Source organism: Carassius carassius, chromosome 33, assembly GCF_963082965.1.
Source record: "Carassius carassius chromosome 33, fCarCar2.1, whole genome shotgun sequence".
Taxonomy (NCBI): Eukaryota; Metazoa; Chordata; class Actinopteri; order Cypriniformes; family Cyprinidae; genus Carassius; species Carassius carassius.
The window spans coordinates 16407282-16433236 of NC_081787.1; the positions used below are offsets into that span (position 1 = coordinate 16407282).

Below are 25955 nucleotides of genomic sequence, written 5' to 3' on the forward strand. Positions count from 1 at the left end.
AAGAAGATTTACTCTGTCATAAACCCAGAGACCCTAATTTAATAATAATAATAAGTGTCATATCTGTAGTTGGGATTTTTACCAGAAGGGGCTCAGCTTCAGGGATACATGTGTAAACTACTATGACGCAGACATACAAAGCTATGGCAAGGGCCACCAGATGTTACAAGCGCCATACCATTGAGGGGAATCTAGAAGCCCATTTAAATCATTTGCAAATGTAACAAATGAAAACATTTGTGAACAGGTCTAGTTACGCACCAGTGGACCGAAACTACACAAGCAGAACTACTGCCAGTGTCTTAATGCATAAATTCATGCAGCCAAAACAAGGGTGCACTGCTGGAGAACCTACTACAAACTGAAACTCACAACAACACCATCGAGAACGTGGTCACAGCACAGAACTAGATCCAAACCACCACACCATCAGCAGGGATACTACCTTAAGAATCCAGTATGGGAATCAGGGAATTTTGCCAACAGTCAGTTTAGGAGTTGAAGGACAAGGGAGAGATTTGTAGTTGCCTATACTTGTCAGTTTTCACGCATCATGCAAATGAAACATAGCTCATCTGCTCAGCCTCAGATTCTGTGTATAAAAGTGACAGTCAACGGATACAGGTCTTTAAAATCTTTTTCTTTTCTTTTTTTAGTGTTGATTCCTTTTTTTCTTTTCTTAAAAACGTCCAAAGTAATAAAACAAAACAGTTTCACACATCATACATTGTAAGGATAGGTACTGATGCTCTCATTGTTCTAAAAGACAACAAAGTCAACATGTGCACGGTTCACATTTTGTGCATATAAACTGTCACAGCTGCACTTGGCCTTACAAAGTCGCCTGTGAAATTACATGGGTGTAGCATAATCGAAACAGACCTTTGTATTTCACATGGACAGTTCTGCAAACTAAAACACATCAGTGAACACAACAGTACTTGCTGCCTTGCTTCCATTATGACAATCAGACATGATTCAGCAATTAGAATTTTGTATGATCAAAAACCCCACATTTTTTTGCATCTATTCTAAGACTTAGAGTATATTTGCAGGGTGAGTGGAGTATGCAAAAATGCATGATGGTGCAACCATAGAGGTACCTTTTAAAACACATGAACAGCTGTAAAAAGCGTGATGGGTCAAACCGCACCATTGTTGTGAATTTAAAACATTTTTATTGTAAAACAACTGTGTACATACGACATATAAAGCATGTAGATGCACTGAATCAGTACCCAAACTTGTTTTAGCGATAACAAGATGCAAGTTTTCAGACTGAGGTCAGGATGCAGTGTGATCCCCCATGAACAACAGGTAAAATTAAAACGAGTTGAGATGACTGGTGGTCAAAATCAAGGTCCCGTGGCATGTGAGAGGGAGAAACCTTAGGCCGATCAGGTGTTGAGTGAAGTAACCAAAGGCCAAACTGGTTTTTAGTACAGTCTTGCCATCACCTATCTGTTACTGAGCTGCATTTGAGGGCATCTTTTTGAGGCTGAAGTTGGACCAGTTCACAGCCACCTTCTGTCGGGTTTGTTTAGCAGAGTCAAGACAAAACCTAAAAAAAAAACAATGTTAAGCAACACGTTACGATTTTTTACATCTCTATGACAATCTTGTCCCAAGAATGACCTGTAATGTGATGTGGGTTTCTATATCTGCACTGGTAAGATGCACTGACAGTGACATCTCACTAGAACATAAATGATATTTATAAAAAAAAAACTTCTCTGTTGTATCTTAAATACAAACAACAACATTAATAGTAGGGCTGTGCGATATGGACAAAAAAAACCTATCATAATTTTTTTTATCATTTTTGCGATTTTGATTTTAATCACGATTTTGACAAACACAGACATGTTTTACAGTCATAAATGCATTCAGTATAAATTTGAAACATATTTCCAAAAGAAAACCAATGAGAGCTTTATCAAAAAGTTGTAACATGTCTCTAGAACAGACATAAGTCAAAATAATCACTAAGTAAAGATGTCAAACAAAATGTCTATACGGCAAAAAATAATAATAATTATAAAATAAAATAAAACCCGTGTCCAGGGATTTTTTTTCTTTTTTGCCATACATTGGTCATAGAGGTCATTGTAGCAGTGCCTCAGGTGATGAAATTGATTTGTTATACATTATACAGGTTCACACTCACTCCGTCTGCAGTGCGTATAAAGTAAGTTATGTGTACGCGGTTCAGAAGCAGCAGCGAGAGCGCGTTATTGTAACGCGAAAGCACTTTAAAATAATGCACGAGCGCAAATCTATCCGCTCGCACGCAGATTTCCTTTGCTCTGTAAACAAAACCAGACGCGCATGCTGAGATCATAGACTGTATAAGGCTCAGATACACGTTGCCTTAAAACGTGTCTCCTCTCGCTCAACTGGTGTCCTGTGCACTCACAACTCTCTCTGTACTCATCCGCAAGATATTAAATCTTTTCGCACCTTTCTATTTCTAACCTTTTCTGTTCTCATCTTTTACCGCGTGCAGAGTGAACGTTCTGATCCGTTAACATGGGCTCGGGGAAAAAAGGCTACGCATCACAGACAGAGTGTGTGAACCTGGAGTTAGGCATATGCCCAGTCTGTGCTGTTCTCGCGCTGTATCCTGATTGGTTCGGATAGCATACTGTGGAGGTCGGGGCCGCGGAAAATCGTGCAATAAAGCGATTTAGAAATCGCGCACGCTCAAATCGTGATTTTATTATGATTTTGATTAATCGCACAGCCCTAATTAATAGTGATGCTTTTCAAACACCGCTAATTGACAGAGCAGTTTGTCTTCGGTAATGACTGGACTATACCTCTTAAAATATTCAACTTCACGATCAATCTCATCCATTTCCGTAGGGTCGACATCTTTGGGAAGGAACACATCATCTATCAGGGAGAAGGAAAAACATGATGAAGAGCTGTAAACTGGTCTGATGCAACAGACCTACAAGACCATACCAACTTGCTATTGCCCAAAGATCACTTACCGATTGTGTTATTCGATTTTTCCGTCTTGTTTTTGTTCTTATTTTTAGTCTTTCCCTTCGGTTGCTGTGCTTGCTGCTGTGAACTGGGAGCATTGGATGTGGTTTTAGTGTCTATGTCATGCTCCGACCTGTTTCCCCGTGCGTCCGAGAGGTCATTCTTCCCCCTCTGCGTGTTGGACCCTGTATTGTGATGACCGTTTGAGGCTCCATTGGATGACTGCTTGCATGCTTTGACCTCTTCTGCTCTCTTATTTCCCGTTTTCTGCGAGTCTGCCTGCTGCTGAGTCTGGTGGTTCTGTTTGGATCCACCTTTGGTGCTTTTATCTGAATCAACTACCCTCGTTTCCTGCACTCGGTGCATCTCAGTTTTTGCTGTTTTCATACTGGACACCTGGTCCTGAGTCACCTGGTCCTGCTGCCTCTGATTCTGCTGTTTCTTACCCTTCTTTGCCTTGGATCCAGCTCCATTTGTGGTTTTGGTTTCAAGGACCGCATCGTTGGGCTTGGCCGCAGATGCAGTGCCAGGCTGGATGGACTCTGAACCCGTGGCTGGGCTTCGTTCTGGTGAACGCACACGGATGAGCTTGGAAAGACTTGGCGTGGAGTGGAGCCTCTGGATGTCTTTGGCTGCAGTGGTGGTGTCCTCCCATCCGTTAACTATGTCCAGGTCTCTCTTGAAGTTCCTCAGAGAGAGCGGAGCCAGATCCAAGTCTATCTGCTGCAGATCAGAAGATCCGTTGAGGTGAGATAGCAGATGGTTTCCTTCCAGTGTCGCCGCCTTCTTTGGGAAGTCGTTGACGTCCAGGTTGAGGTCGTACATGCTGAAGGAGGCACGGATGGAGTCTTTTATGGTGTTTTTGATCTCCTCCAGACGGCTGGTCAAGAAACTATTAACTCGCTCCAGCTCCAACTGAGGCCACTCCAACAGTCTGTTTGCTTCCCCATCCGGAGTCGAATCATCTATGGGGTCGGGGGGAGATGCCGAACGGGGTTCACTGCTGGCTGCATCGACGCTGACCTGAAGAGCCCTCTCCTTCTCCTGATGAAGATTGTTGAGAAATCAGTTACAATCATGGAAGAGTAAATGCTGCATTTGCATAAAGAATGCAATAAGCAAGTTGACCTTAAAATAAACTATTTCTGGAAATCAAAGAGGGCAGAGATTCAAAAAAGTAAAATCTTGAAACAGAAGCACATTAGAAATCATCAAAACAGTGTCTTAACGGAAACATAATATTTTAAGCGAATTTTTCAAATAGTTTTTGATCACATTTGGTCATATTTTTGGGGGGGCGGGGGGGGGGGGGGTAGGATTCTTGAAGCAACTAGGAGATGTTGCCACAGTTCTTCTGGATTTAGTCTGTCTGAGTTTGTTCTGTTGATGATGATGATGAAATCAGATCTCTGTGTGGAGCACTTGCTATTGTACATGCAAAAATCTCAGTGCATTACCACAATAAATGGCGAAAATAATATGAATATATATTCTTTCATATGAATATATCATATGAAAATAATGATATTTCCCACTGACACACTACAGCAAAAGATAGAAATAACTGACTTAAAACCATTTTTAGTTGTTGAAAATAGCAGTGGACTAAGGGTTTTGCACAGTACTGTATTTTTAAAATATATTTTCTTATTTTAAATATTTTTGTCATTTCTAAAGGCAAAGCTGAACTTTCAGCTGCCAGTACTTGAGTCTTCATTGTCACCTGATCCTTTAGAAATCTTTCTGATTTGGTGCTTATTTTATTTTCTCTGAGTTCTATTATTATTATTTTTTTCGTTTGAGAATTCAGGATCTTTCACTTCCGATGTAACAAATGAACCAGAAATAATGACAGCTGTAATTATCTCTTTTCAGGACATGTAGACACAAAACAAACAGTGCACCTTCTTCTTCTGTTTGTGCCGTGCCCGTTTTGCAGCCTTGGCACTGTTGACAGGTTTGGGCTCTGTGCTGTTGATGAAGTCCAGGAGTTCATCCACGTCTCGATGGTCGATGGCACTCGGTGCTGCCGGATCTAGATCCTGCCTCTGAGGAAGTTCCTCTTTACGGCGGGTCAGCCTGGACCGAAGCTTCTCCCTGATCTCAGCGTAGTTCCGACTGGTGGGGGCGGCTGGGGGCTGTACAGAGGAAATCAAATCTTTTTAGTTATGGTAGACAAAACGCAAACATAATGTGCAGTGCAATGACTAAAGATTAAAGACGGAGCATTAGGACAGGGTTTCTGCAGGTTAATTAAAGTAAACAGCTTTTTTAAGACCAAGTAAAGAAAATTTAAGAAATAAATTCCAGGGAACACATTATGTCAAAATGAACTGAATGTAGTGTAAATAACGAAGGAGATATACGCAGGTCTTCACAGAAATCAAACGATAAATATGCTCAGAAGATAACAAGATGCTGTGCGGTGCCAAGTTGTGAAAAGAAAAAAAAAACTGCATGTCTGATCCCGACATTAGGAAAGAGTGGATGAAATATTTTTAATGAAGTTCCAGACCACATCAGTAAGAACTTGGTCCTTTGTTCACTTCATTTTACTGTGGATTCATTTACAAACAAGATACAATTCGACAGGATTTTCAGAAAGACGATGCAGTGACAAATATATTGGATCCGACAGTAATGTCACTCCACACAATGAATTTAAGAATTTTTGCTCAGATTTAAGGAACTTTTTAAGGTCTTAATTTGTGCAATGGCTAACTAAAACCTTTTTAAGACCCACAGAAACCCTTTAAATTGCCCCTATTATGACATTTCCAATATTGCCTTTCATGCAGTGTGTAATGTAGCTGTATGTGAATGTAAACGATCTGCAAAGTTGTAAAGCTGAAAGTGCATGATAAATAAAGTTATTGTCTCCCAAAATAAAAAATCGACTCTGAACAGCTGAAACGAGTCGTTAGTAATTCGAGTCCAACTATCGTCGACAGCTACAGTACACATCACGGGGTAACACATTTGCATAACGAGCGCCTATGTTCTTCGTTGGCTGGCAGCAAACAACTTGACCCCGCCCACAAACACGTCATTTTACTGACGACTCTAATCTCTGTGAGTTCAACGCGGGATTCTCAAAACGCTTGCTGTTGAAAGATGGATAAGTTTCCTGTTTATTTGGACCGGCTACTCCACTGAATAACAACCTGTAAGTGTGATAAATAATAGATGTTTATATTTTCAATCGAACGTTCAAAATACAGAACTACTGAAATAGGCGAATCGTTTCCGACACGCTACATCCTATTGTAGGAGACTCCCAAAACAATATTAGGAACCGTAAAAATTGTATAATGGGGTCACTTTAAAAGAAAACATACCGCGTTGTGGCCAAAGAACTCGCAGTAGCAACAGTCACAGTATTTCCCGTCCTTCTGATTGGTGGAGGAGGAAGCACAAGAGCTGCGCTCCGAGCTACTGTCCTCATCGTCTCCTTCTTCAATTTCACAGGGTGGGGCGTGACACAAAGACCCGTTGGGCAACTTGTGCCCTTTACACGCTTGGTCCCTGTAAATACAGAACAACACAACTTAACACACAGAAATATTAAGCAATAAAAACAAGCAATGTCCACTGTACGTCCACCGATGCTCACCTGCACGTCCCAGACGTTAGATGGCCAGCATTGGAGGAGGCTACAGAGCTGCCGTTACTGTGTCCGTTGCACGGGTGACTGCACCCTGTGAACGAGTTGCTGATTTTGCTGTGTTGTGGGTTAACAGTGGGAATGTGGGAGTTCTTGCAGGCGCTGGGCTTGTGTAGAGCCACCGGACTGTCCGCCCCACTCGAGTGCTTAGCTGAAGGAGCATGAACGTTTGGTACCAGCGGGGTGAAGGGAGCGTGCGAAGGTAGCCCCGGACTAGCGGAGTTGATGTGAACATGCTGACTGGAGTTTTGCTTGGGAGGCAGCAGTGAGGAATGCTGGGATGAGAGGCCCGTTGGACTGTTGGGCGGCACTGACAGGTCTGCAGCTTGGTGGTGGTCATTTGGGTGGAACGCCTCACCTGTAGAAAATAGCATATTTCAATTCTTAGTCATTTAGTAGTTTAGGTGATGTCTGTTTAGTTTAAATCTTGGCAAAAGGACAATTTATCGGTAGCTTTGTTTCTATTTTTGTTGCATCCAATGGTACAGCCCACTGAAACTTCATTGGTTCATCATCTCACCTTACAGTTTATTAAACATCGAAATGCTCTAATTGGATGTGACTGTTACAGCAACAATAAAAATTTTATCATAATCTGACACATACTTGACACATTGGGGCATGGTGTTAATTTAAAAGCTTTGTGGTTCACACCCACTACATAATGCAGTGCAATATGAGTAAATGGTAAAAGTATATAAATGTAAATGCATTCAAATGTTAAATGTCACTAATTACATTAAAGCTGTTGTGCATGCATAAGGGTATAACGATATTCAAACCGAACAAAAAAAAAGTGATACACCAGCCACGGTACATACCGCATTACTCTCTTGGCCTACCGCGCCCCCTGCAGAGATACTTCACATGCATATGGCCTTAATGGTTTTGAATTGCTTCAATCACTTTGCAAAGGAATGTACCATTAAGGGCAACATGTGCAGAAAACAATCTCTCATATAGCCTACGTAAAATTATAATGAGAACATGATTGTAAAAGAATATGCCATGTTTCAGGCATTGCTATGGAAAGAATGTGCCCACAGAGTTATATCTTCATGACTATCACAATCGCTTGTGCAGCCACTCACAGCCTTTTGTGGAACTGTATATATACACTATTTATCTCATAAAAGATGCATTTGGTTGAGTTATGCTGCAGTAAAGCACTTCAATGTAGGCCTACTACGGTGATTATCTCTTCAGCGCAGAATATTAATAACTATGATTGTCATATACATATCATTATAATGAGAACACTATTATAATAACACTTTGTATTTTTAGAGCTTGCTATGTTTCGCTGCCAGATTAAGGGCATTGTGCATAATTTTATACATTCCCGCAGGTTTCGCTATTATAAAGCTGGAAATTCCTGCAAACATTTATGCACTATAGCATAAATATGGTTATGAAACTATTTCCTTATTGTCTGGCTATTCCATTTTATTTATCCAAGGCACATGCATTTTTATGTAGCTTAAGTAATACTGTCCAACAATTTTTATTTATTTAAATTATTAAGTTAAAAGTGAATCTACTAGTGTGCTTTAGCATTGCTGGTGCCATGCTATGAACCACAGCAAACAGAACCTAACTGAACCATGGCTCCAAAACAGCAAAATGAAACAAACTGTGGCATTGGTAAATACAAGTGCATCTCAATAAATTAGAGTTCAATTTCAGTAATTCAACTAAAATTGTGAAACTCATGTATTAAATAAATTCAGTGCACACAGACAGAAGTAGTTTAAGTCTTTGGTTCTTTTAATTGTAATGATTTGGCTCACATTTGACAAAAACCCACCAATTCTCGACAAATTAGAATATGATGACATGCGAATCAGCTAATCAACTCAAAACACCTGCAAAGGTTTCCTGAGCCTTCGTAATAGTTTCTCAGGTTGGTTCACTAGGCTGCAATCATGGGGAAGACTGCTGATCTGACAGTTGTCCAGAAGATAATCATTGACACCATTTACAAGGAGGGTAAGCCACAAATATCCATTGCCAAAGAAGCTGGCTGTTCACAGAGTGCTGTATCCAAGCATTTTAACAGAAAGTCGAGTAGAAGTAAAAAGTGTGGAAGAAAAAGATGCACAACCAACCGAGAGAACCGCAGCCTTATGAGGACTGTCAAGCAAAATCGATTCAAGAATTTGAATGGACTTCACAAGGAATGGACTGAGGCTTGAGTCAAGGCATCAAGAGCCACCACACACAGACGTGTCAAGGAATCTGCTGAACCATAGACAACATCAGAGGCATCTTACCTGAGCTAAGGAGAAGAAGAACTGGACTGTTGCCCAGTGGTCCAAAATCCTCTTTTTAGATGAGAGCAAGTTTTGTATTTCATTTGGAAACCAAGGTCCTAGAGTCTGGAGGAAGGCTAGAGAAGTTCATAGCCCAAGTTACTTGAAGTCCAGTGTTAAGTTTCCACAGTCTGTGATGATTTGGGGTGAAATGTCATTCGCTGGTGTTGATCCATTGTGTTTTTTGAAAACCAAAATCACTGCTCCCATTTACCAAGAAATTTTGGAGCACTTCATGCTTCCTTCTGCTGACCAGCTTTCTGAAGATGCTGATTTCATTTTCCAGCAGGATTTGGCACCTGGCCACACTGCCAAACGCACCAAAAGTTGGTTCATTGACAATGGTGTTGTTGTGCTTGACTGGCCAGCAAACTCACCAAACCTGAACCCCATAGAGAATTTATGGGCTATTGTCAAGAGGAAAAAAAAAGAGAAACAAGAGACCAAAAAATGTGATCTGAAGGCCAATGTTAAAGAAACCTGGGCTTCCATACCACCTCAGCAGTGCCACAAACTGATCACCTCCATGCCATGCCGAATTGAGGCAGTAATTAAAGCAAAAGGAGCCCCTACCAAGTATTGAGTAAATGTACAGTAAATTAACATACTTTCAAGAAGGTCCACAATTAGAAGAACCAAAGACAAACTACTTCAGTCTGTGTGCATTGAATTTATTTAATACACAAGTTTCACAATTTCAGCTGAATTACTGAAATAAATTAACTTTTCCACAACATTCTAATTTATTAAGATGCACCTGTAGTTGCATCTCTAACACATATTCTCCCACACCATCTCCTTCAGTCCTTTCTACTGCAACACTGGGCTAAAATTAGAACAAGCACTTCAACCTCTTAATCTATTATCGTCTATCCCTACACACAACATCAATAGAAACACTGAGATTGAAAACAACGTCTGATACTGTATGTAAAATCAGCTAAACAAAGTGGTAAATTACATTTGATAATAGATTATGCATAAGGTCTCATGAATCTTATTATTATGGACTTATTATATTTTTAATATAATTATACAATGGACTTATTGTTTTCAACTGCAATAATATTTCACCATATTTTTGGTTTTACTGTAGTTTTGATCAAATAAATGCAGCCTTGGTAAGCATAAGAGAAATTTTTAAAAATCTCGTACCCACCCTAAACTATTGAACGGTAGTGTATACAAATATATATATATATATTTTTTTTACATTTTATGGTGTATAAAATAAAATTAGTAAATGGGTAATAAATGCACATGAATTAAAAATAGTATATTTATAAATTAATATTAACCTACATTAACAATGCTGCAAAAACATGTTGGGCCTTATGGATTAAAGGCAGTGTAGGTAAAAAAAAAAAATGTATAAAAAAACTTTTTTTCCAAATTTGTTTAAACTTTATTTATATATCAATACATAATTAAAATGTAAGTACTCTGAAAAAGAAAGTATAAAAATCGAGTGACTGTAGACCTCTCACGACTGTTTTAAAGACAGCTCATTATTTCCATTCACTCCACCCCCTCCCTTCTGGGCTCCTTCCAAAGCCTCTACTATGGCTCGCTAAGTAATGTTATGTTAGCTATATTACGCAGCTACGTGTGCTAATGACACATGCTTCATGAAAAAAATATGTATGATCAAAATACAAAAAGAAAGATTTACCTGTCCAGCAGAAATAAAGCCATCAAGGAATCACTTTTCAGCCCCTTGAGTTCCCTCAGTTCTCGCCATCGCTGGAAAGCCACGCCGATATTAACTCGCGTTTTATTTCTTTGTTTATCCAAAGACTTTTTGTTCATTGCATTTTCTTGTACTGTTACTGTCTTCCTTTTTTTGCCTGGTTTGCCTTCACTAACTGCATAGGCTGGTACTGTGAATTTTGCTTGCTGTTTCTCTGCCATTGTTTTGGTATTCCTAGGATCCGTGCCTGTTGAATCAAACGTGCTGTTTCCTCAAATCAAACATGCACGCGCAAGTGGGCAGGTCATGTGTGGCAAAAGGGTGGTTGCCATGGTTGCGAGAGAGTGACAGTCGCCTAAGCCAATCCTATGTTTCGTCCCGAAATGGAAATAATGAGCTGTGTTTAATACAGATTAAACGGTCTAGAGTCACTCGATTTTTATACTCTTTTTATCAGAGTATTTACATTTTAATTATGCATTGATATATATAGAAAGTTTAAACAAATTTGGAAGAAAGTTGTTTATACATGTATTACCTACCCTGCCTTTAACTAATGTTAAAAATTACAACCTAATGTTAAGTGTCGCCCATATTTCATATTGTGGCATGAATTGTGTTCGTACCTGGAGGAGTTGGTCGTCGACACATGGTCTTGAAGTGCTTGGGGTTGGTCTTACATAGATCAGTGGAGGAAGACAGTGTCCCAGGAGAAGCCACATTGGAATTCTGGGATGCGGGATGACTGTAAGGACAGACTTTAGTCCCGAATGTTTTAGCAGCCTTCCCGGGAGCGTCATGAGAAGATCTCTTCTCATGGCAAGCTGCTCCCACCGTTCCGCCTTTCAGGACAATAAATAACAGTCAGTCTGTCTTATTTCTACAGCCAAATTCTACTAAATACTTCTTGTACATCTGTAAAAAGAAAACCAGAAAAGTTTGATCATGTCTGCTGCAGAGTTTTATTTTGCCACAATACTGTACATCAGTGGTTTTCAACCTGTGGGCCACGGCCCACTAGATGGTATTGTAGGTGGGCCGCCAATTACTAATAAAATAAATAATAATATATTTCATATATATAATTAAATAACAAAAAATAAATATTAAACTGTAACTATGCTTCCACTATTGGAGCTTGCTGATTGGTTTAAGAATAAACCGCCAATTTATCTTAGATATTTTTGCTGCATATGCTACAGAACAACAAATTCAAACGTGCATAAATGCTGTCAACATGTTCCCTGACTGCTTGCTCCGCTGACTGTCTACCTGCTGCCGAGCTCTGCCTGGATCTGGTTTTCCCGTTTTGCTGAGCGGTGCCAGTCCGAGTTATTTTCTGTTCATTGCCAGTTCATTCTAGGGCTGTGCGATTAATAGAAATCGTCATAAAATAACGATTTGAGCCTGCGCGATTTCTAAATCGCTTTATAGCAAGATTTTCCGCGGCTCTGACCTCCCGCATTATGCTATCTGATCCAATCAGAATGCAGCGCCTACTGCAAGAACAGAACAGACTGGGCATATGCCTAACTCCAGGTTCACACACTGTCTGCGATGCGCCTTTTTTCCGAGCCCATGTTAACGGATCAGAGCGTTCACACTGCACGAGGTAAAAGGCTTTAAATAAAAACGTGCGAAAATTAATATCTAGCACATGAGCATAGAGAGAGTTGTGAGTGCACAGGACGCAGTTTAAGTGTGATGAGAAACGTTTTAAGTGCGCACACTCTCTCCGGGTGAGAGCAGCGTGTATCTGAGCAATCTCGTCTGGTTTTGTGACAGAGCAAAAGGAAATCTGCGTGCGAGCGGAGAGATTCGCTCTCGTGCATTATTTTAATGTGCTTTCGCGTTACAATAATGCACTCTCTCTGCTGCTTCTGCACCGCACACATAACTGTATATATTTATATTTTATTTATTTTTTGCCATAAGTCTATAAATGTTGTTACACCTTTAGTGATTATTTTGACTTATGTCTGTTCTAGAGACATTACAACTTTTTGATAAAGCTCTAATTGGTTTTCTTTTGGAAATATGTTTCAAATTCATCCTGAATGCATTTATGACTGTAAAGTAGTGTTGTCACGGTACCAAAATTTCAGTATTCGGTACCGATACCAGTGAAAATCCACTGTTCTCGGTACCAATTTCGGTACCAAAGCAAAACACAAAAATATGCTAATTAAAAAAAAAATAACTTTTTAGCACTAAAAATAAAACCAATGCCATTATTTATACTTATTTACAGTTGTGTTTAAAGTTTTTCTACAAGTTATATAATTATGAAAAACAGTAAACAAGTTTTCACACAAATTTAATTTGTCTTTTAATTTATGAAATTTAAATTTATTTTTGGTAAATAAAGGGAATTTGCTATTAAAATTAAAACATGGAAGAAATATTGTGATTTATTTCTTTAAAAAATAAAGTTTTATTATTTTTTTTCAACAGTAGCAGTATCACATACATTTTACTAAATAATAGTAATATTTCTAGCACAATGCCTTTATGTAAAAATTAACTTTTAGGCCTAATGAATGCATATTTGTCATTTGAGTATTGATAATACTACTACTAATTCTACTATCATACTAATGTATATACAATGCACTATAAATTGATGAGCTGCTGGGCTCATGAATATTATTCACGTTGTCTGCGTTCGGTCAAAATGATTTGCTGAAACCAAACAGGGACGGCAAGAGATCAGCGCCAGCCAATGAAATTGACATTTGCGCATTAGCTCCGCCCACTACCGGAGAAACCGGTATGTCTTCTGCTTGTTCGAAAATGAATGAATAATTCTAAATTAACTCCATTATTTTGACAGGAGAAGACAACAAAGAATAGTTTACATATAGCGTGTCGATTCAGCGTGGTAAGACTCTCGCTCTCTCTCTTTTGCATGTGTGAGAAACTGAAAAGATCGCTTGATGGAGAGAGAACTCTGAAGCTCAGATGCTGAAATTAATGCAAGCGTCATGCGCTTCAGTCTATGTAGTAAACAAACCCGCACGTCTCTGCCATTCATTAATTCACACAGAGACGCGCAGAACACGGATTCATATTTCAAACAACTTTTGCGGCTTAACATTTACAGATACTGGTCCATCTGGAGATTTGATTTGATTAATTTATGCTTTGACAAATTCCATGACTGTCCATATTAAAATGTAAGTTTCATTTTCATGACTGGATTTTGAGATTCCTTCCTCGTTTTCTGCTTCGCTGAAATCATAGCGCTGAACCCTTTCTTTTATTGTCTATGGCTGAACCGGGTTTGAACGGGACCTCGGTACTACCGGTACTTAAAGAAACCTGGTACCGTGACATTTAAATTTTTTTAGTACCGACTTGGTACCGAAGTACCGGGTCTTTTGACAACACTACTGTAAAGCATGTGTGCGTCAAAATTGTGATTAAAATCGAAATATCAAAATTGATCAAAGAAATCACAAAGTTTTTTCCCCCATATCGCACAGCCCTAGTTCATTCAATAAATACAGTTAACAATCTAGCTTCTGAGTACTAAGTTATTAACCGTACAATAGCGGGGTCAGTTATTATTATAAAATTTTTTTGCAGTGGGCCGCGCAAACATATATGTTTGGATGTGTGGGCCGCGAGTTGAAAAAGGTTGGGAACCACTGCTGTACATTATCCAACTTATTAAACAGCTAAACACCAAATAAATAAATAAATGAGCATGACATATTGATTTGAGTTCCTAATCAGAAGAAAAAAAAGAAATTATGGAGTGATATTAAAGCTGAAACTAAAATATGACTGAGAAGGTCACATAATGCTGCAACTGACCAACTAGAATCACCATGTAATGAAGCAAAAGAGACATACTTTGTGAAAGCGTAGCTGTACTGTGGTTGCATTGAGATCCTCCATTAGAATGAGCCGAATTCCACAGACCAGAAAGTTTGCGCGCGGAGAGGAAGGAGCTGGGGTCCCAATCCACCGAGCTATGCTCAGGATAACCATTCCCACAGCTCTGAGACTTACACGAGGACGAGTGGGACAGCAGCACCTGAGTAACAACACATTCATCTTTTAGACAAGTGACAAAAACACCTCAAAATGCACATCTACGGAAACTGTTAGGGATCTACAAGGTGCATGGAAAATTGCGGACATGTCAGTGCTATCAGATTTTTTGTTGCTGTTGTGTACACAAGATTGTCCTCAATGACATACTGAACTTTCCGGTCAAAAGAAGAGGACCATTTTGTTCCCAGTTGTAACAGTGTTCTTCATCCAATGAAAGAAAGGATGCTAACTTAACATCAGAAAACGGGAATGAAGTATCTCCTGCAATTCTAGTGCAACCTTCCAATAGAAATAAGCCCCAAAAATGGTTCAATTGATACAGTACCAACTTACAACTCTATGCATGTACAGTAGACCTAAAAATTATTTGGATACACACTTAATATAGGAATATCATTGCATTAGTTAAGAAAATATTAAAATGTTTAATTAATTAATAAGATACATTTTTATTAGCATTTTAAATTATTTTGATTTCACATTTATTTCATTTTTAATGTAATTTAATTAACATTTTATTACATTTTTAAGGAATACTATTAAAAATAATTTACAAAAAAAGTTTGCTACGTATGAAATTACGTAACTGATGTATAAACAATTTTCACTCAAAAATTGCTAGTACATTTCAGTATTACAAAGAAATGGCAAGTAACACATTGAATTAAACGTGATTTTTTTTTTTTTTTTTTAGAAATACTGAAACTGAATTTTCTTTTAAATTGCACTCCAATATTTTTTTTTTATATATACAACTTTGAAAAATCTTTTTTAAAATGTATGTTTGTTGAACACATCAGTATGACCTTGAGGGGAATCCAATTCATATAGCCACTAATCACTGCGATATTGGTTGGTTAAAAATCACAAATTACCAAGAATGGTTTAGAAAAGCTAGGCAAACTTTAGCATGATCTGTTTACCAATATGTTTCATATTTTGAATTAAATGCAATGAAATCTATAGAGTACAGTTTAGACATTACAGATTATCAAGCGCAATTTATTTCTCCACACAACATTCAACACAACATTCATCATATTCTGAAGTTATAAAGATCATATTTTTAGTTTTGACTGTTTCCCTAGTCCGTAAAATCTGAATTTCTATGAATGACCCCAGAGATAATCTCAATTACTTGCGCAGTTTGCTCCTGAATCGTTCTCCTCTCCTCCTCTTCCACACTCTTCCTGCAGCTCTGGCAGATCCACAGCGGCACTTCACCCAACAGTGACTGGGAGAGCGAAGGCACGGCGTCTGCCAGCTTACGGCCTGGAACCTCCCTCCGCAGAGCCTGGGAGAGCGCGGGTACAGCCTCTGCCAGTTTGGACCCGTGACTGGGGAGCCCGTTCACCTGGCCTGGTCCCCAGTCTTTAAACTCCCGATGGCACAGCAAGCAGCAGGTGTGCATGGACTGTGGGAAGACAGAAGATGCATGAGAATTAAAAAAAATAAATGAATAAAAACAGACTAATTAAGTTAGCTACATCCACAACACAGTAATAATAAATAAAGAATTTGACAATAATAACTGCTCATTTTCATAAATTCCAAGCCTAAAAAATATATATTTTTAAAGTCCCTCATCTTTCCAGGTTTTTCAAGACCACAGGAACGGTTGATATAAGTGGTTCAGTGGTTGGTAGAAAAAATACATTTAAAAAGGCATCCAGTGGAGTAAAATTAAGTTAAATGAGTTCATGAATTACATTTTTGTTCATAGTACAATTCATTTTCTACAAGGAAATAAGCACTGCAGACATTAAATATTTTCTTGGTTGTGTCCAAAGCTCATTTTAATTTGATCTAGATCATTAGAGATAATGTTATGGTGCTTTAGAAGCCTGTCTGAAACAAGTGCATAAAAAAACCTTTATACAAAAATGCTGTCTGTTGAGTTAATGACTGACTGGTCAGGGGGGCAAGTTTTTTACAGCCGAAACTCAATAATTAAAGCATGATTCTTTGCAAATGAGTTGTTACATTGCAAAACAGAAATAAATGCACAAAAATCACATCAGGAATATACATTTTCTACATAGAGCTATTCTGACAATAACATTTTTATGGAAAGGTTCAGCAAGACTACTGTAAGGCACCAAAACAAATACCAAACTGTGAGACACCACTGTACACCATCAGCGCAAATTCATAATGTTAAATACATCAGCTCAAAAAGTATGTATTTGTGCTCTGCAAATGTAACATTTAGAGTGTTTAAAGTATTAACAATCATATTAGCAGGTTGGTAACTATGAAAGGCTAGCAGAACTGAATCGCATGGCAATAATGCAACACTTGGCACATAGTAAATATGCCTCTGAAGTAATTTAATGCACAAACACGTGGTAATTATGTCAGAACATAATGTGAGACTCCGTGGCCGGGTTAGTAGCACCGCGTTAGCCTGATCTCTACGGGAATAATTTAGTAGCCACAGCAGACGACAGCAACAAACTGTTAGCTTTGTGCTTCACGTACTTTCTTTGACCAGCTACTCATATACAATCAGTGTCGTATAAAACATTCAGATGTAAGGTACTGCACTGCTTGCGGCTATTAGAATGCTTTGAAGGCAATACATGTATTTATTTATATCGTTGGCATATGTGGCGGGCGAGATAGTGCTGCTTCGCCCGTGTAGCTCGAGAGCAAGCGTAGTGATGGGAAATCCGACTCATTTACGCGAAACGGTTCATTCGAACAGTTCTTTGCAAAGAACCGGATCAAAAACAGATTTAGATATTCTTTCACGTCCGGACGTAAATACGTCATCACCTCACACCTGGCATCAAATGTCAAGCTGCTTCTTTTTTTTCTTTCTTTTTTTTGCTTTTAAGTGTTATTAATAAGCGTTATGTGTAATTTCATGTGTCCCATCTTAGTTTTTTTTAGACATGATTTAGCTCTTCAAATCAAATTAAATTCATTTATAACGTAAATGTAATTTAAATTAAACATAAATATAATTTTATTTAAATATATATATTAATATATAATATATTAATATATTTTAAGATATTTAATTTTTTATTTAAATATAATTTACATTTACTTTGAGTTATACTAAACTCGTTTACATTTACACATTTCATTGATCAAATAAATAAAAAGAGGTTTTATTAAAACCCCATTATGTTCGAGTAAAGGCTTTTCACGAAAATAAATTTTGACAAACGTTTCCAGCACTTTTTTGGTAAAATTTTTTTTTTAAATATATACTTTTCATAATTTTACTATTAGCTCACTTAAGTGCTTCGGCCCATTTTGAATCATACATGTCTGAAACGTCTCTTGTAATAAAGAGTAGAGTTGATAGCCCGGATCACTGGAGAATCGGACACGTCCAACACAGTTCTCGGTTCAGTGAGTAAGTCAGTTGTTTTGATTTAAGAACTGTTCTGACAGACTCAGTCCTCTTCGTAAACGAATCCTTTGAAACAATTTTGGTGAACCGATACACAAAAAGATCCGAGTCGTTCATGAATCGGACATCGCTAATCAGGCGCTACAAAAACGCAAAATAAGCGCGAAAACACAAATAACTGCACGTGCAGCAGAGCCCAGGATAAAGCACCCGTTAAAATCATTCCAAAATCAAGTCGCTAACAGTCCGAGGCGGCTCAAGGAGGTGTGTTGCTGGATGTACGAGTTAGCATTAGCTACCTGATTGGTCCTGCTCGCTCCTGCATCTCCTCCACCGCCAGCGCCTCCTGCTGCCGCCGCCGCTGCTCCTGCATCGCTGGGCTTCTTCGACAGGCTCTGCTGCTGCTGTCCCGACACTAAATCCTTGGCCGCGACGCCCTGCTGCTTGCTTTTTTTCCTCGCCATCGCTTTAGTCCGTGTTATGCCCGTCGGCTGGTCTCCAGGTTCGGTGTATAAACACAGTTTCGGTTCTTGTAAGCAGTCGCGAATGCTCCTGTTCTTTCACCATGCAAGACAACAGTGAATATGGCGGAGGGCTAACACACACACACACACACACACACACACACTCGAGTGGGTTCAGGGGTCATACGTACTGATGGCAAACGGCCTCACTAGGCTTGAGAAAACCCGAGGACTCCATGTTTAATGAGGGCAATATTTCCAGGTGACAGAATACAGTCCGTCAAACTACAGTAGCGCAGGATTGAAGGAAAAATATCAACAAAGTAAACACGTTCAGATTTAATACATAATAAATACATGCATATACTCTATCTGATTAGAGGCAACGCCATTAAAATTATACATTATGTATATACACTATGTTGTGTGTTTTCGAATATTTGATAAACATTTAAATTATTATTAATATTTTAAATTTTTTATTACATTTACATAAAGCTATCTGTAGCTTATACACAACTGAAACTGTATTAAAACACTGCATGTACATTCAAAACTCTCATATTTTTTGTTACATACAATCATCCATAATAAATTATGTGTACTGTGAGATAACAGTTAGATAAATCTAAGATATGGAAGCTAATATGCACCATTGTATTATTACACTTTCTTCAAACATTTATTAACATTATTAATATTACTGTTTATTTGTGTGATAATTTCTTAATCTCTTAACCCAAAATAACTATTTCACATAATACTGTTCCCTTTATTAGTATATTAGTTTAGTCTCTGACTTCCATATTGTCATTATGATATATCTCACTGTCAGCATTTGTGACTGTTAATTTAGCAGTTAAAAAAAAGACACATATACTTAGGATTGTCTTTTTATTTTTAGAGTGGAGAAACAAATGAGTGGCTCATGATGAATACACTGAATATTGAACATGATAGATCAGACTAGTTGACTATAGAAACCATAGGACTGTTAGCTGTTACTGTAGTGTTTGGCAGTGATTAGAATTTAAGGGACTGCATTTCACAGAAAATGTTTATTTCGAATTGTGGTCATATTTATGTCTCATGAGCACCAATTATTGCTAAAGACCTGTTTAAGGACTGGAAATATATGAATTGATCAGTTCTCAAACAACTCACCTGAAATTGTAAAACATTATTATTATTAATTTCTGAGATATCTGCAAGATTAAAACAACAGCCCGCCCATGACAAGGCCATTTCTGGATGCATTATTTTATAAAAACTGGAAACATTTGTTCTAAAAATGAGGATATTCTATGTTGGTGAAACAAAAAGATCGCATGCATATCAAGTTCATTGATTTGCCCTACAATTCAAAATACTACATTTTCAGAGATCTGTTTCATTAAGACTGACACCTCTCGATGTGTGAGTGAATTATGGTTTGGAGGCACGTCTTTGATTCGTTCTGTGAAGTGTTTGAGTCATGAAGATGTACATGAATGAAGGCAGCGAGGTCAGGAAGACAAGGTATTGTATGGGTAGAGCACATGTAGTTTGGCTTCAAGTCACTCTGAGTTTTGAGGTGTACCACACAGAGGAACACACTTCTGTCACTACGACTCCCTTTGCTAGTTCCAGTTACACATTCTTCTGTAAAAATTACATTCATCATATTTAGTCTTCACCATCTTCACATTTCACAATCCAACAATTCTTGTCAGTACGGAGTACCAAAAAACCCATGGCTATAAGCAGGAATACTTCTGAAGAAACCGGTCATAGGCGTCATAAATTGCTTGCCTAGAAGTGAACAATAAATGGATGAAATTTAAATGTTAATACATATATTACAAATTAATGAACTATACAGGTTCATTTACTTGATAACAAGCAATGTGCAACAGTTTAAACAAATAATTAGCATTAGTAACTGTGTTGGTAAGAAGTCTCTTATGCTCACCAAGACTAGTGCATTTATTTGATCAAAAATACAGTAAAAACAATACAATTATAATTTAACTCTTTTCTGTTTTATTGTATTTTATTTCTGTGATGCAAAGCTGAATTTTCAGCAGCCATTTCTCCAGTCTCCTTCAGAAATCTTGCTGATTTAGTTCTCAAGAAGCATTTCAATTTTCAGTTAAAACCGTATTTATTTGAAATAGAAATCATTCACATCATTATAAGTTTTCACTGTTTTGACTGTCACGTTTGATCAATTAAATGCATCCTTGCTGAAAAAAAGTATTCATTTATTTTAAAAAACTTAATGTAATGTAAATAGTAATATTCATGATCTTTTCAAAGCATTTTCAATGAACGGGGAATGAAAAAAAAACTTTTTAAAATTATGCAAAACCACCATAAAGAATCATGATTGTGTGTATGTTATTTGTGTACGTTAAAGTTTTCTGAAGTCACAGCTTTTTTAATTCATGGAAGAAAAAAAGTAAGCCGATTAATCTTTAGAAATTCTTTTGTGCTCTACATAAGAAAGACAGTCATAAAGGTTTGGAACCACATGAGGGTGAGTAAATGTAACAAAGAATTTATTTCACTTTAAACCCAATGAATTTTTTTTTTTCTAAAGTCTGACTTACCGAAACAGTCCTTGTTTAAAGAGATAGGCACTGATGTGGCCTCCTTTGAGGTAGCGAACCTCACAGCCAGGCCAGATTTCCTGTAAGCTGCGAACTCCAGTGCGTGGAACATAAGCGTCTTCCTTTGCCTGGACTACAATGATCAGACTGGGATCTACAGGCACTGGAGACAAAGTATGCAAGACAGAAAGAAGGTCAAACACAGGAACCCCATCCAAACCATGTCAACAAAAAAAATAATTAAAAACCTGAAAAATTGGCGATGTGTGTGCATTCGTCCATAACGCCCTTCATGAAGCAGAGAGACTCCCGCTGCAGTGACTGCCGCTGATTCGGCCCCCAGGTGATGTTTTTAGCATGCAGCATGTCCAAATGAGGCCCACTGCTGCTCACAGCAGACAGCATCTGATCCAGCCCATCCCTCTCTCTTCGGCCCATCAGTAGGGCAGAGTCTGAGGCGCGAGAGGAGTGCAGCCCCATCTGGTGGTCCCTTTCTGGCGAGTGGAGGTCAAGAAGCTCATGGGTAAGATCAAGGTCAGAGAGACTGTCAAAGCTGCCTGGGGCATTTTTTACAAATTCTTGACCCATCCGGAAAGAGTCCGTCTGAAAATCAAGGGTATGTCAGTTAGTGCTACATTAAAAATGTTGTATCTTCAAAATGAGTCATGTGACAAAGAACAAATCATATCATCTTCTGTGATCCTTTGTAGTGTCTTTCAAAAAAAAAAAAAAAAAAAGCTAAATTACAAGAACCCTAATTTTGACTACAGAATAATACTCCTACCCCACAATACTCCAGCATATTGATGATTTCTTCCTCATAGACTGTGTGCGCTGCATACTGCTTTTCCAGTTCTTTCCAATTCACAGCTCCACTTAAAACACCCTGCAGAGAAGCAGAACAATTTTTATTTCCTTTTAAAAAAGGAAACAATTTCAACCTAAAATCAATCAATCAAATCAATCTAAAATATTTCAAATGATTCCCTTTTATTTGAGGTTTCTGGAACCACTCTGATGTAAAGACTGATTATTCATTCAAGAACGAAAAATTGTAAATGGGAGTGACTGACACATGGTGACGTCTATATTGCCATGTTCTGATGTCACGCACACAGGAATGAAGACGTCAAGTTATTCAAGTTCAGCCGCTGAGTGACTAATATTGCCTTAAAATTCCTACATACCAGGGTTTTTACAGTACGCTAAAACTAAAACCATTAAAACATGAAAAACAAACTTGAATAATACATGCCAACTGAAATAAAATATAAGAAAACGTTTTATTTCAACTAGTTGCCAAGGCAACATTGCTAATAATTTTAATTTAGTTTTAACTTGATGTACTAAATTACATAATGTATAAAACTATACACAAAAAAAGTCAAAAACAACAAAATGACAAACTAAAATAAATACTAATTCAAAACATCAATAAAACATTGTTTTAACTTATAATAGTATCTAAATAATAACACTGCTACATACTTTCACTTTCGTTTTTCATTTTCTGACAAATATAAGCTCAAAGGTATGCTCTTCAGCGATAATGCTATAAAACTAAGGGCAAAGATATGCATTAGATGCATAATTGATGCTTTATCTATGTTTTTTATCATTACTTACATTTGTGTGCTGCCACAGAGCCTTGCATTTCATAAACTGCTAAATAAGCAGTATTTTCCAGAAAACAGTATGTCTCTTATCATTAAAAGATCACAAAATGCAATCAATATACACATTTAAAACCAAATTTTGACCACTGACTGACTGACTTGATAAGTTTGAGTGCTTCACTGGTAATTATGACTTGTAGACAACTTTAATTCGCCACAATATGTCTAATATGATGCTAAAACTTAATTCTTACTGTGGTAAAAACACTTGAAGCAGTCGTCCAGGATAAACAAGGTATGAGTGGAATTGGTTTGGGCCAGTTTGTTACAGCTAGTGACGCCATCTAGGAGGAAAAGAAATAAACAAATGAACAATAGATATCGGATGTGTTAGACAGGATATGGAACAGGTTCTTCGGAACCCAGCTGATCGGAAACAACATGAACTGATTAAGTCAAATGTAAACGACGATCTAAAAACATACATGTCCACCCATAGAAATGCCAGTCATGCCTAGAGGCCAGAAACCCTCTCGCTCCAGCCAGTTTAACAGCGCAGCAGACTCCAGGATCAGCGCTCCACCCATCACAAATAGGTCTGAAACGTTCTTCAGACTGGAGCGACTGCATTTAAAAACACAAATCATACACATCGTCAATATGCATTGTTCATTCTAACACGGACATCATTAGCTGCTGCCAGTAAACAGACACTCACAGCTGGTCTTTAGGTTTCCTGTATCCGTGTACGGTGGAGAGTCAAGGAGGCGTCAGATAAGATCAAAGTAATTCCTGATACTATGGTTTACATGGCAAACTAATATGTGTACTGTAGTTTAACATTTCAAAGGATATAATAAGGATTCTCCAACAGTAGAGATGCTATCCCTGATTCTTTAATCATTGGTCTGGCCATTAGTGTTCGTCTTCTCCAGAAAAACTGCAAAAAAGAAGATGCATCGAATATAGATAAAATTCTGGATAATACTGATAAGCCAATAATTATCATCAAATTATGGCCAATTATTCACAATTTTAAAAGCGATTACTATTTTGTCTAAACAATTTTAAAGCTGTTACCGCTGCATTTAGGCATACAGTATACAGAAGGATATTAATTTAAATTAAACAGATACATATTTTATATTCAAATTTAGTAGAAAAGAAACCCTGTAATATCGGCTGAACCATATGTGACTGATACACTACTTTTCAAAAGTTTGGGGTTGTTCTGATGTTTCTGAAACTGGTGTATGGTAATAGTGTATTCTGCATCCCTAAGAAAAAGCCCAGTGTCAGTTTTTGCTCACTCACATGGTCTCCTGTTCCAGCCAGGTGAATACAGACTGGTCTGTGCCTCTTCCATTTCTTAGGTACAATAAACTGGAATCTAGTGGGAAATTTGCAACAAAATGTGCTCATTTGAAAGAAATTTGAATACAAGCCACACAATAAGTCACATTAATCCTTCATATTTGCATTTAGTGTTTGTGGGCGATTTGTTTTGGTTACCGGGCTTTGACAGACTCAGCTGGCAAGATGCCTGGGACAAAGTGCTCCAGTGGCGATATGAAATGACCGTTGTGAATTTTGCAATCAGTTTGATCTTCTACCTTTGGGCACAGCGGTAACACACAGTTAATATGGATCATAATGGAATTTTCAATTATGCTGACTAGGTGTTTATTTTTTTTTTAATGTACACACACACACACACACATACACACACACACACACACATACATATATATATATATATATATATATGAATGTTTCTTACCTTGTCAATAAACACTGGGTAGTCCCTCTGAACCAGATCCTTGCATCTCTCCCTGTTGCCAATTATCTTCCGGAATTCAAATATTCTGTATTATCCACAAATGAAATAAAATAAATCATTAAATGATCTTGTGCAGACGACATATCTGTCGTCTTTGAAGGATTCTTTCGGTACAATACACTTTAAAGTTCACCTTTAATTAAATGAAATATGAACATAATCCATCACACCCATACCACTGCAAATCATTGTTGAAGCATCACTATTTAATCAAATCATAAGTGAAGTCACTGAAGATTCATCGTTTATTTATTTATTTTTGTAGTTTACCTTTTCAGGTCCTCCGGCTTTCCCCATCCTTGGATAAAGAGTTTAGTGAGGAGAAGCCTTCTATACAGAACATCCAGCCGACTCAGACCCATTGAAAAAAACACATTCTTCTGCAAAGACTTAAATAACGATACACGTAATCAGAACTTGAGACAGAAGTCATAATCCATCAGTCAGCAGCAGCCTTGTGGCTTTACACATTCCCACATTTAAGAACTGAGCATTGAGTGGGTTTAGGAGCACAACACACACTTATAAGAAACGAAAATAGCTCCTGCTAGACGATGAAAATGACACATCTTTGGTGATAAAACTTTACAGGGCGCTGTAACTTCATTAGTTTCTGAATGAGAACATACGTTAGTTATTGGACCTCTCATTCATGACAGTACTGACTATTGAATAACCCCTGGACAATGACACTTCAGTTAGTTCTTCTTATTTTGACCTTAAAATGACTATCTGGTTTCTCATATTGTCCCTAAAAGAAGAAAAGGGTGTGAACATCCCACACTGGCCGTCTGTTGTCAATCTAATCAGCTGCCAGTGAGAAAGCTGCAGTAGAGTTGTACATAACGTTATGGTTTGACCAGCTGCTGGCTTTTCCGAGCCCACACAAAACTTTAAAACAAATTGCGTATGAATGAACGTGAGGAAATGAGTATATACCTCAATCTAAAAGGGTGTAGATGTGGGTGTCTCTGAAGAAACCGGATCAGTGCACATGACACAGGGCAAACTCCAGTTGATGGTGTAGCGCCAGACTCACTGTGACACTTCCGGAAGTAACTCTTCTTCTACGCTTACGATCGGTGGTGCTGTATTCAGTGGCACCAGTAGATGGCGGTATTATAAAGGATATTTTAAGGAGTTATTACAGTTGAGCTCCCCAGGATTGCTTTCAGATTTTCTAGTGTTATTTTAAACCAGTAGGCCTACTGTGGATCCTATTTTCATTGGGTTCCAAAATGAATTATATATTTAAAAGCACAATTTCCAGTAGAGCTAACAGGATTTCTTCATTGCCCCCGATTCAGTTTCCCACCCCGTCGCTTTAAGTTTAAGTAAATCCTTAAATGTTTATAGTT

At 38.0% G+C, this 25955-nt stretch overlaps 2 protein-coding genes across 2 annotated transcripts; both read right to left on the minus strand.

Moving 5' to 3' along the window:
* Positions 1-619: 619 nt before the first annotated feature.
* LOC132113842 (protein FAM193B-like) lies at positions 620-18723 on the minus strand. Its single transcript, XM_059521867.1, has 10 exons — positions 18386-18723; positions 15858-16133; positions 14516-14699; positions 11284-11499; positions 6605-7013; positions 6330-6516; positions 4896-5129; positions 2997-4035; positions 2820-2895; positions 620-1561 (listed from the first exon to the last, which is right to left on the minus strand). Exons 1-10 carry the CDS (start codon positions 18548-18550, stop codon positions 1465-1467), a joined length of 2883 nt encoding a protein of 960 aa, XP_059377850.1. The 5' UTR covers positions 18551-18723; the 3' UTR covers positions 620-1464.
* Positions 18724-19530: 807 nt separating this feature from the next.
* On the minus strand, positions 19531-25679 carry LOC132113843 (protein ABHD18-like). The gene is made up of 13 exons (XM_059521868.1): positions 25537-25679; positions 24868-24986; positions 24538-24622; positions 24270-24370; positions 24072-24147; positions 23612-23697; positions 23476-23502; positions 23243-23381; positions 23012-23101; positions 21926-22027; positions 21390-21744; positions 21142-21304; positions 19531-20341 (listed from the first exon to the last, which is right to left on the minus strand). The coding sequence occupies exons 2-13, from the start codon at positions 24957-24959 to the stop codon at positions 20287-20289; spliced, it is 1371 nt and encodes a 456-aa protein (XP_059377851.1). The 5' UTR covers positions 24960-24986; positions 25537-25679; the 3' UTR covers positions 19531-20286.
* Between the last annotated feature and the right edge of the window lie 276 nt (positions 25680-25955).

What these genes read in the sequence shown, in the direction of transcription:
- LOC132113842 (XM_059521867.1), bottom strand. Translation starts at nt 18,550, where the DNA reads ATGGCGAGGAAAAAAAGCAAGCAGCAGGGCGTCGCGGCCAAGGATTTA. An exon ending in GAGCGAGCAGGACCAATCAG is followed by an intron (nt 16,134 to 18,385) that starts GTAGCTAATGCT and finishes GTCTTCCCACAG; the next exon opens with TCCATGCACACCTGCTGCTT. An exon ending in GAAGTTGAATATTTTAAGAG is followed by an intron (nt 1,562 to 2,819) that starts GTATAGTCCAGT and finishes TTTTTTTTTTAG; the next exon opens with GTTTTGTCTTGACTCTGCTA.
- LOC132113843 (XM_059521868.1), bottom strand. Translation starts at nt 24,959, where the DNA reads ATGGGTCTGAGTCGGCTGGATGTTCTGTATAGAAGGCTTCTCCTCACT. An exon ending in ATATGCTGGAGTATTGTGGG is followed by an intron (nt 21,745 to 21,925) that starts GTAGGAGTATTA and finishes CTTGATTTTCAG; the next exon opens with ACGGACTCTTTCCGGATGGG. An exon ending in TTTAAACAAGGACTGTTTCG is followed by an intron (nt 20,342 to 21,141) that starts GTAAGTCAGACT and finishes GTTCACTTCTAG; the next exon opens with GCAAGCAATTTATGACGCCT.